This window comes from Orbicella faveolata, unplaced genomic scaffold (assembly GCF_042242905.1).
Source record: "Orbicella faveolata isolate gen_17 unplaced genomic scaffold, um_ofav_v1 contig_24, whole genome shotgun sequence".
In the NCBI taxonomy this organism is placed as follows: domain Eukaryota; kingdom Metazoa; phylum Cnidaria; class Anthozoa; order Scleractinia; family Merulinidae; genus Orbicella; species Orbicella faveolata.
In genome coordinates, this window is record NW_028301552.1 from 4,821,398 (window position 1) to 4,832,500 (window position 11,103).

At 37.9% G+C, this 11,103-nt stretch overlaps 1 protein-coding gene across 1 annotated transcript in view; it reads right to left on the minus strand.

Annotated features, from left to right (window-relative positions):
* Positions 1-492: 492 nt before the first annotated feature.
* LOC110056325 (CB1 cannabinoid receptor-interacting protein 1-like) overlaps positions 493-11,103 on the minus strand; it is a 16,084-nt gene continuing 5,473 nt past the window's right edge. The window contains exons 2-3 of the mRNA XM_089291060.1: positions 2,942-3,194; positions 493-1,388 (exon numbers count right to left, since the gene is read on the minus strand). Coding sequence (XP_089147186.1) covers positions 1,079-1,388; positions 2,942-3,126 — 495 coding nt within the window. The 5' untranslated portion in view covers positions 3,127-3,194 and the 3' untranslated portion in view covers positions 493-1,078. The remainder of the gene's footprint in view (positions 1,389-2,941; positions 3,195-11,103) is intronic.

The window sequence follows — 11,103 nt, forward strand, 5'->3', positions numbered from 1 at the left end:
TTTGCCGGTACCCATTTATACACCTGGGTGGAGAGAGGCACTGTGAGAGTAAAATGTCTTGCCCAAGAACACAACACAATGTCCCTGGCCAGGGCTCGAACCCGGACCGGTCATTCCAGAGTTGTGTGTACTAACCATGAGGCCACTGCGCCTCCACACAATTGGACAGCATAGTTCTTTAAAATATATAAATAGGGTCTGGATTAAGACAACTACCTGTAGGATGCCAACAAAAACTACAAGGAGTAATGACTTCCTCTTACATCTCAGATGATGTGTTGAATCTCGACTGAGAGATCTAGGTTAAAGCTCTGGCTATGCTGCGTTTTATGCAAGACCCTTCTGTCACATCACCTCTCCCCACCCATGAACAGTTATAAATGAATACTAGCCATATGTTAAATACTAGCCATATGTTAGCCAAATCTGACAAACATACACATTGATAACTACATGACTAATGTACATTGCAGCAAAGAGAGGAACCAAGAATTGGTATATAGGGATTATTTTTTATTAAAATCTGTATCAAATAACTCTACCACTGACAGAGGTAGGCACATTCTGAGTGCATAAAAGATACTTTCTACATCAATACAAATCTACAATATAGTGCTTTGGTTTTCAGTGTTTAAAATAGGGCACTGAGTCACTACAATGTGAAGAATATTGCCTAACATTTAACATTCACCCGTCTTGTTTGCATTTGTTATATATAATTTTTCAGAAAAAATATTCAAACCATATATATTAAACTTAAAGTTTCTCATCTTAAAATTTTCTCCAATATTTAGTGTACATCTCACTTTTTCGAAACACTCAACATTCTATCACTGGAATAATGGTGGCTAATGTAAATTATAAGAAGTCTAATGCATGACTGTTGACTGCCAAGATTGCTAAGTGCTCTTTCAAGTGAGAAACCCACTGTCTCTGGGTGCATTTGACGGGTTGCAGCTAAGCACCTTGGCGCAACTGTCTATAGAAATTCTGTATTTCAACTTGTCCAATAAAATCTTTGCAATTTTATGCAAAGCAAATGGGTAAACCTAATAGACTGACAGCATCCATTCCAAGTCTACTTGAATAAAACTTGTTGGATATCAACATGGCTTTGCCCATCTCTAACTCGGCAATCAATTTGCAGGCTCTTCAAGCATGATCCCCACATGACATGGTTCTTGTCCTTCAGGGAATACATCTTGCATTGTACTCTAGCATTGAGTTCTTTGCCATCCTGAAACTTGACAAATATCACCAAGTAAAGTCGATCTTTCTTTTTGGACTCGCTCATTCCACTTGTTGACCAATTGCACTCATAATGTGATGACCTTTCATCACTCCTCTTAAGTTCATGCTCAACATTTCCTCCAGCAATAGAGATTTCACTGTAACAATAAAAGAAAGGGAGATAAACTATTACCCCCAAACATTAAGCTAGCCAAGGTTACATCCTGGGGTACTCCCATATGAAAAGGTCGGGGATGTTCATTGGAAATTTTGAATTAAACCCCTAAAGGAGACCATGGGCATGGCTCAAGCTTTATTTGACTCGTAAAAGATACCACTTAAAATAGAATAGACTCTATTACCAGCTGCTGTTTATGAAAGGAGCCTGCGCTAATGGACTGGATTCAAGAGACTGGCAGAAAGCAAACTTAAAAAGGAAATACTAGTCAAGAGCATTTCTTTTATTATTATTTCTTTGAATGCACCCTAAAAGATACTTTCAGGTGCTAAAATAGTGGCGTTTCATCATCAACACCCTAAGTGAGACCAGAAAATTGATTTACATGTATACCCCTAAGGGAAACGACAAGCATCCCCGACCTTTTCATCTGGGGGTCTCCCCCTCCCGCCTTCCCGAGGGGTTACATGCTGTAAATGTAAGGCCTTTATGGAGCTGCAGTAGCTCAGTGCACCAGCATTAACCAGTGCTTAACTCTGGTTTCTTTAAAATAAATTACAAATTTAGAAAGGATTCTTAGCCACCTCAGCCTTAGCTGGTTTTCACGTGGGTCCTTGAATGAAAGGCACTCTAACTGGGGTGGAATCAAACCTTGGCCATATTGGTGGTAGGCAAGAGCTCTCTCCGCTGCACCATCCTTGCTCCCCAAAGCAGGGATGGTGACTACACATGTGAAACAACTAGGATTTTAAAGCAAATGGTTACTTACCAGTTAGCCTGCCTAGCAGGCATTCCTATACAAGTTCCTACCCTGCTGGCCGTGAGAAAATTAGGGCCAGAGCATGAAATCGATGAAGAGGCGAAATGTTTGCGACACAAGCTAACTCCCCCTCAAAGGGATGCCTGTCCATTGAAGCCAGGTTAATCCCAGGTAGCCCTTGCCAATAATTTGCTCATCTGGGAAGAGGGTTGCTCATACTCCGTTTGCTAAGGGTGTCCCACCTCATTCCCTAAATCCATACTTAGTCTCTACTTCGGACCAAAACACTTTATTTTCCCTATCCACTCTCATAACAAGCATTTGAATGAGCTCTAATTTCTAGACCTGAGTGGTCACAATTTCCCTGCAGACCCCTCACCTGGTCTTGCTGTCAAAAACAAATGGCTATAGAGCTTTTATTAGAATCTTTTGTTCTTATTAACGCAATGTTACCATAGCAAAAGTGCCTCCTTTGTACCCTAATAGTGGTATGTGATCATTGTCTTTAAATCAAAATGAGCCGAAAGCAAATTAATGCAAATGTTTTTCACGTGTAATTGTAAGAAAATATAAGCTTAATTGATGTTCGGAATTGAAATGAAAGTAAACGTCCAGGAATAAGAAATTTTCAACTGAGGCCCAGATAAAGACACTTTTTAAGGACGATTCGCGCGGAATTCACTTTATTTAAAATTGATTTTGAATTTTGCTTGCTGAGCGTAGAATTATGTACTGCTCGACTGAAATGAAGCAAGGACACCTTGCTTTCTTACCTTACTTCCTTCGAAGGACGAAATTCAAACGAGATTCTGTATGTGGTGTCTACTTGAAGTTTCAGCGTCTGGGTCTCCTTAAACCTCTCGCCATCAATTTTAAAGAACACTGGCGAAGAATCATCTGATTTCGTAATGTTGACATCCAGTTTGAATGCGCTTCCCTCAGTCCTAGTCGACGCCATGATGGAGAAGTGGTGGGTCTAAAAATGTTGTCACGCGATACTTGAAGTCACGCGTAACGTCTTCAAGGCTACAACCAAGAAGAAAAGATCTTGCATTGAGTTGTTTGGGGTTTTTTAAGTGCTTGCCTCTTTGTATAAAAATAATGTTTTTGATCAGGTTGTGTCAGAATAGTTGAAGTATTCAGTATACTTTCGGTGTTGCGTTTACGTTTCCACCCCCTGCCTCCCCACCGATGTAAACACTGACTAAGAGAGAGCCTGGGAACGAGGTTGTAAAAACGTGTCCGGATGTACCGTTGCAGTTATGTCCTATGTAGCAGACATGTCCTCTGACGTAATGTGATATACGGAGCCAATCATATCATGCGTTCTATCTAATAACACGCAGCATAAGACTGGTAACTAAACTCCGTTGCAGTTCGGTCTTTGAGCAAAATTGATTTTTGGAGGGGGTAGCGTTCGGAAGCAGTATTTGACTTTGTATGTCTTTACTCTGAACCAGAGTGACTCTGAACGTAAATATGCAGCGACTATTTGCAAGAATGGCATTTACCTCACAAGATTTCTATCGGAAATTGACCGCTTAGTGTATTTTCAGTTTCAAATTTTCAACATGAAAGTTCGATCGAAGATTTAAACAGTGGTTGCTCTCCGGTTTGCGAACCGCGTGTTCCCGGCCAGCCAATAGTAAACTCCGCGCTTTGATTATCCTCAAATTATTCAGATTGTTTAATGATATTTCAGAGGCAAAACAATTTCTGAGAAGCAGTGTAACCAATTTTAGTTTCGGTGCTGTAAAACTACCACTCAATCTGCGCAATATTTCTCTATTCCCAATCTTGTCACTCACACGAAATCCGGTTCGCGAAAGCCCTCTTCTCAGTATAAGTTTGTTGAGGCTGACTGAACCTTTTTGGGTAAGCCGTCTCCTGTAGCATCGAACATTTATTACAGAAATTTTCTTGTCGAGTAGATTTTTATGGCCGGAGTGCTTTCTAACTGTTCCTAGTTCGCTTTGCTTTACAAAACAGCAGTAGTAGTCAAAAAACCACAGAGCACTTTGTGGCCTATTGAAAACACCACAGAGCGCTTTGTGGCCTATTGAAAACACCACAGAGCGCTTTGTGGCCTATTCAAAACACCACAAAGCGCTATGTGGTGTTTTATTTTGGGATTTAACACTGAAAACTGGATGGCTCGTTGACTCGCAAATATCTCACAGCTATTTTCTGAAATAATTTGGTTTTTCCAATTTTTCACACCACAAAGCGCTTTGTGGCCTATTCAAAACACCGCAAAGCGCTTTGTCGCCTATTCAATACACCACAAAGCGCTTTGTGGTCGTCATCGTAATCATAGCGATTCTGTCAGTGGAAATTATACTATGTGGATAAAACTGGCAGAGGGGCTCTCTTATTTTGACAGGGAGGTTGGCAAGATTTTCGCACCACCCCTACATTAATCATGCATGCAATTTTTTGACTGACTCGTTCTTTTCACGATTGCTGTTTGAGTATAATGTGATAGTTTGAGATAGTTGCATACATAATTAATGTATGGCGCTGTACGGAAATCGTACCTGGAGGTTAGCCGAGTGCTCTTAAAGAAACCTCTGAAAGGAACCAATAGATTTTCGCAAACGTGCTGAGCAAGGTTATGTTGAACACTATTTCAGTTTTTGTTTTTAGAAAGAAATATCACCGAACCTCCGATATAAGACTTGATACCCTTAAAAGTACTCGTTATGGTTATCAGAGAGAGCACTGACTGCTAATGAGATTTGCATTCCTGGGATCGGCTGGAACTAGCTACAACGGGTACGTGTTATTGACCGGGAGAGACGATGAAATGAAAGCAGAAGGTTGAAAATTAGGAATTCAGTGATACCTCAACCTATCACTTGTTTCGGTTAGAGAATCTTAGAGGGATTTATTATGTTCATTGATTTATAGCTCTATTGTTAGTCCTCGTTTGTAGGCACACCCCTCAGGAATTTAGCATTGAACATGGAATGAAACTTTAGTCGGATACTGATATGGGTATTTCTTTCTTTAACAAGTCTATGGATCTCGCCGTAACATTGCAAGGCGAAGAACTCGACCAATGTTTTACCAACACGGACCTCATACTAGTTCAATAACATAATTGAGTTATGACAAAGAAGATTACAAATCTTTTTTTATTTATTTATGGCTCGACTGGAATTTATAGAACTGGTGTTTTCATGAGCAGGCATAATTACCATTATCACTATCAACTGGAATCTTATAGATCTTTCTACACACGAACCAAAACAATCTGACTTGTGACCTTGAATTAATTGGCTTGAATTATCTGCAATGCTCACGTATGATACAAACCGTTGCTTTATCCAAACATTTTCGAAAATTATATTTTAGGGCATGTTTTTAGCCTGTGTTGTAAAACCACTATAATCTTGAGATTTGTATTGTTACAAAGGCAAAATAACCAAAGTTAGAATTAGTTTGAGAAATTCTATTTTTGACAGATAAATGCCTTTTGGACATACTAATATAATACTTATCATTGCATTTACAGTGGTGCACTTCTAACACAGACCACCAAACTAATTTTTTTTCATCAATTTTTGACATGTTTTCAACAACTTTCCTATGGCTTCCATTCAAATCTGGCAAATCCAAATTATGAAAAGAAATGTGAAAGGTGGAGTTGTCGACTGATCAACAGGTTACATGATGCTTGATATTTTCACCATTCATGCATTTTGATTAGCTTATTTAAACCAAGGAAGGTGGACACAGTTAGTCAGGCACGACTGTGGCTGGGTTCTTATTACAAAGATGAAAAGTTCTGTCACTCTTTTGTCCCTTAAATCTAGATCCAACAAACTAGTCACAGGCAACACAGTGATTTGTGGTTCATTTAGTAAAAAAAAAAGTAATGACATATTTTCTTCAGCCTTTGAGCTTGGGCTAATTTGAATAGGCTGTTGTAAATGTAGAACAATCAAAACAATTTCAGACTCATCCTCTATTTACTTAATTATTACTTATTAATACATCTGTTAAAGAAATCCTGATAAAAATTTAAAAAATCTACGAAATAAATACTGATTTTATCACTGTCACTAAACTCATCCTCTATTAACTTTCTGTAGAGGTGTTCATCATCATTGTCTTGTTCTTCTTGATCCTCTTGTCCTTCTTCTTCTTCTTTGTCTTCTTCTAACTCCCCCTCCTCCTCATCGATCATATCATCTAACGCCTCCAGGTATGGTTTGGCCAGGCTATTAAAAATATGGAGATGGATTTACTTCATTAATAGACACAACAATATTGTGGAAAACTGAAACTTTCTGTGAAGGGGCCTGTTACGGCTATTTCGTGTTTTCTTTGTGTCCTTTTTTGTTCCGTATGTTAACGTATTTTTTCACATTCTGCATGCTTTTTTTCTCGCGTCGTATGTAAATTTCGTTGCGTATATATTTGTGTTATCCTTTCATGTTCGTTTAGTGCTAGTTTATCGTCCAGTACACTTGTATCTTCTTGGTTCCCTGAACCCCGTTGCCAGCATTTTGGTAAGCCGTTTAGTTTATCGTCTGTTTGTGTTTTCCTCTTAGTTTTCTGCCGTCTTCAGTTAGTTATTTGTAGTAATTCGTTTCATGTTTATCTTTAGGAATTTACCTTCCTCCTACGGAAAGTGAAATAAATTTGCTGGACTAATTGAAACTCGCTTTAAGTTGTGTCTTAAGTCGGCCCTTTGCCTCTTCAGGGCCCATTTCTTGAAACTTCCTGGCTATTCAAGAGCTTGTCAACTTACAAGGACCGTTTTCAGGCTGCTGTTTTGGACCCAAAGCACCAAACTACCTAATGAAACTGAAATCAGTTTTTAAAAAGAGCATTGGAATTACAATCTAAAGTACAACAGTAATATTATTATAATTCAAATTATAAAAATTCATACTGTATTTTGAAAGTGGAAGTTTTTTCACGAGGAATGTGAACGCCTTAAAGAGATCTTTTCCCGACTGTGCTATCTTGACGACCTTGTGCAGTCAATCATTCGCAGATTTATTGAATCAAAAGTGTCCGAGGATTCACATACTCGAGTGGCTGATAAAAGAGAAGCCCCAGTCAGAATCGTGTTGCCCTACAAGGACCAGAAATCTGCAAACGTAGTACGTAAACAGCTGGCTGACCTCAGTCGCAAGATCAACGCAGATATTAACCCAGTTTACACAAGTAGAAAGATCAAGGATGAAATTAAGGTCAGGGAAGACAAGCAGCCTCTTGTTAGTCAACAATGCGTGGTGTATTCATTTCAGTGTGGCCTGTGTGATGCAGGCTATGTCGGTTACACGTGCCGACACCTACACCAACGAATTGAAGAACACAAAGAATCGGCAATCGGAAACCACCTCAGAGAGCAGCACGATATGGAGCCAGAAGACATCGCACAGAGTTTTCGAATCTTAAGAAAGTGTCAGAACAAATTTGGCTACCTTATTTTTGAAATGTTTTTTTTATCATAGAACTGAAACCAATGCTAAACAAACAGTGCGATTCAATTCGCGCCCAATTATTTGTTTAGAGCAATTCTTGCTAAGATTATTTTATTTTTCCATTGTATATTTTTAACACTTTTTCACATATTTTATCACATTTTAGCGTTCGCCACATTTTTATCTATTATAAGTTGTTTTTAACATATTTATGGCTATATGCTATTGTAGAAAATTTACTCACTTGAAAATGACCTCGTAGAGGTCGAAACGTCGTGACTTTTTAGCGCTAGTTTTTATTTCAAAATCGATTTCTAAGAAACTACTTATTAACATACTGTATTTCTATACCTAACTAAGAAAACCAGTTTTTGATTAATATGATGCAAATGGACTTCTCTATAAACTCACTTCCTTCAACTTAATGTCTGCTAATTTTTCACGCAAATAGCAAACCACCAGTTGTGATTGCAGTTACCCATCTCACTCTACATAGCAATTTTCAATTTGGTTTCAAAATTAACTTGCATTTGGGTTTGCATCACTGTGCTCTGTTTTGCATCCTGTACTTTCTTTGTTCCGTTGTTCGTAATATTGTTAATACTCTGGTTCTGGTTTCAAGGCACTTCAATGAAAACTGTTCAGACATCACTTCCTTCCTGCATGAGATGAAGTAATAGTTAAAAGCACATGCCATTTTTGGTCTGGGACATTGATGGGGATTCCTGGACAGGCCCCCAGAGGAGCTCCCATCTGCTTTCAAAATTACATCATTAGCCTACCAAAACTAGTGCCAGTCCTAAACCCCACATTAGAATTTAAAATCCTTAAAACTCATAGTCTTGTTATTATTGGGATAAGATGTTCTAGGTTCTGAGCTCTGTGTCTGAAACACCTCACAAGATTAGAAGCCACAGATTTAGGAAAGCCATTCCCTAACAGAACGTTTTCATCATTGTTCTTTGTTTCTGAATGAGAGAGTCTATTTCACATATACGAGAAGCCTGGTGCAACAAGGCCTAACCCAAGTAATTTTGGCAAGTCAACGTACTTGACTAGAAAACAAGACATTCTGTCCAGTGTTTGTGTGATTCCTACAAATGTCAATGGATGTTCTTTTCAGAGAAATGTCCAGGAAATGGATCAAGCCATCTTCAAATTTGTTGACTGTAAAACATGTCAGATTTATTTGGTTTGTCCATCAACAGCATATCTTCAAAATAACGTCCATAAAACTACTCATTTATAAGGCCACTGTCAAGCATTTTACGAACAATATCATTTTTGAGTTCTGTCATGATAAAAAAAAACAACAACAACGGCCTAATGAAGAACCCAACAAAATGCCATCAATTTGGTTGTCGAGAGCTCTCTTAATTAATTTGGTGTTAATCAATTTATTGTCATTAACTCCAAAGAAACCAATCTGAACAACTGTCAGGGCTTGCTGTCAGGGCTTGCAAACTCCAGTTCCTCTTAGAGTGAAAACAAGGTGTTTTCCTTCCACATCTACATGGGAGAGTATCATAACTTATGTGGGTGGTGGTGGTGTATCGAGTTGTGTTTGACAAACCCTTTTCATTTTTTTTGTTTCTACATATAGCAATATAAAGGAACTGTTTTTTAACTGTTTAATAGCAAACCACTTTATTTTTAAAAAGTGCCTGTTATTTTTAGTTAAAGTTAATTTGGCTAACAATTCCTTTCTATTTAAATGTATGTTGCTTGAAAACTGTGATCTGGTGGCCCTAGATGCAATTTGAGTTTTTCTGTAATTTTGGAAAGTCAAGCCCCACTGTTTGTTATTAATATTGTATCAAAAGGATAACACCATTCTTATCATGGTTATTCTATTGATTCCATTTCATCATTACTTAAGGTGGTTCTGCAGTTATTGTGGGCACACTACCCCATGTCAAAGTTTGCAACATAAATTTTGGGGCTTTGAAGTGTTGGCTAAGAAATTTTGGGAAATATTTTGTGTTTCACTCGGTGATAATGTTACTTAATTCCATTTACTGGGGAAAATATTTTTATTCTTACTGGTGTTTGACTGGACCTCATTTTTTGGACAACAACACTACCAGTAAAAAATTTTGCTGGCATACTTTTACTCAATTTCTGGAACCAGCTTATTCTGACTTAATACAAACCATGCCCAAGTTTTGGGGAAATCATTTGAGCAGAAGTTCAGAAGTATTAACTTAAAGGTCAAAGACATGTAAACTCAACTCTAACATTCACTGAAAGTTTCTACAATTGACTCTCATTTCCAAAACAAGCCATGAACCCAAATTTTGTGAGAAGCTTGCCCCAAAGCTTGTTAAATAAAAGTGGCTAGTCAATTAGTGATCGTGCGAACCATAAAAAGCATTAATCCCTAGTTCTTAAAATACTATAAAATGCTTGATAACCTCATTGAATTTTCAAAGATGCATTTTGCAACAGTATTTGGAAATAACTTTTGTGTCAAAGTCTTTTCACACAAATTGTACGGTACGGCAACATTTTGGCTATACGTTTTACTGTTGTGACTCAAAAAGAAATGGGGCACTGTTGTCAGGATTGTAAGCTACTCCCCGACTGATCTCTGGTGAGGAAGAGAAGCAGTTTTATTAATCTATGATTACAAATATAAAATAGCCACTACAGGTACAGGCTGAGCCATCTTTTTGCCATTCCTCAATATATAGTTAAAAAGACAATTATTAATAATAACAATAATAATAAATAAAAATAGCAATAAAAACAACAACGATGACAACAAAAATAATAACAATAATATTAATGATAATGATGTGCTTCTGGGCATGAATTATGTTTTCATTCATGACAGTTGGTTCATTGTATTTGACCAGTAAAAGTGCTTCACTGGGTCTATTTGTTAGAAAAGTGGAGTCTCATCAAAATGTGTGGGCACAGTTCATGGATGTTTAAAATCTTGTGAGGGTTGTGCTCTATGACTGATTAATCACCCAATGAATCACTGTTGCAACACCAAAACAAGAAGGTAAGTTTATAAAAAAGCTGAGCATTTCTGCAAGTTGAAATTTTCTCGTGAGTGCTAATGGGCAACAAAAGTCTACCAGGTAGGCAACTAAAAAGACACACGGGGAACCAACAAAAACAGAACTAGTTGCCCAAAGGGCAAATTAGCAAGAAAGTTAGTGTCGAACACTGCATTAATAGCCGTCAAGCTCATTCTAAGAGCTTTGCGGCATCCCAAAGTTTTCTTTACTCTGCCTCCTCGACTCCTCAACCTCTCTTAATTCATTTATGTTTGTTGTGCCCCAAACCATTGCAGGAAAGAAAGTGAGTGCTTTGCAGGTTGTAAGTATACATGTAGAATACAGTAGGGGCAATTGTACATGTATGGTTTACCAGTTTTGTCATTTAAGTTAAGGTTGTCATTTGCTAACACAGAAAGCTCAACTTCCTACAAGCTGTCTTGTTCACAGCTTCTGGGGTTTTAAATAAGAGTCACAACAAAGAAT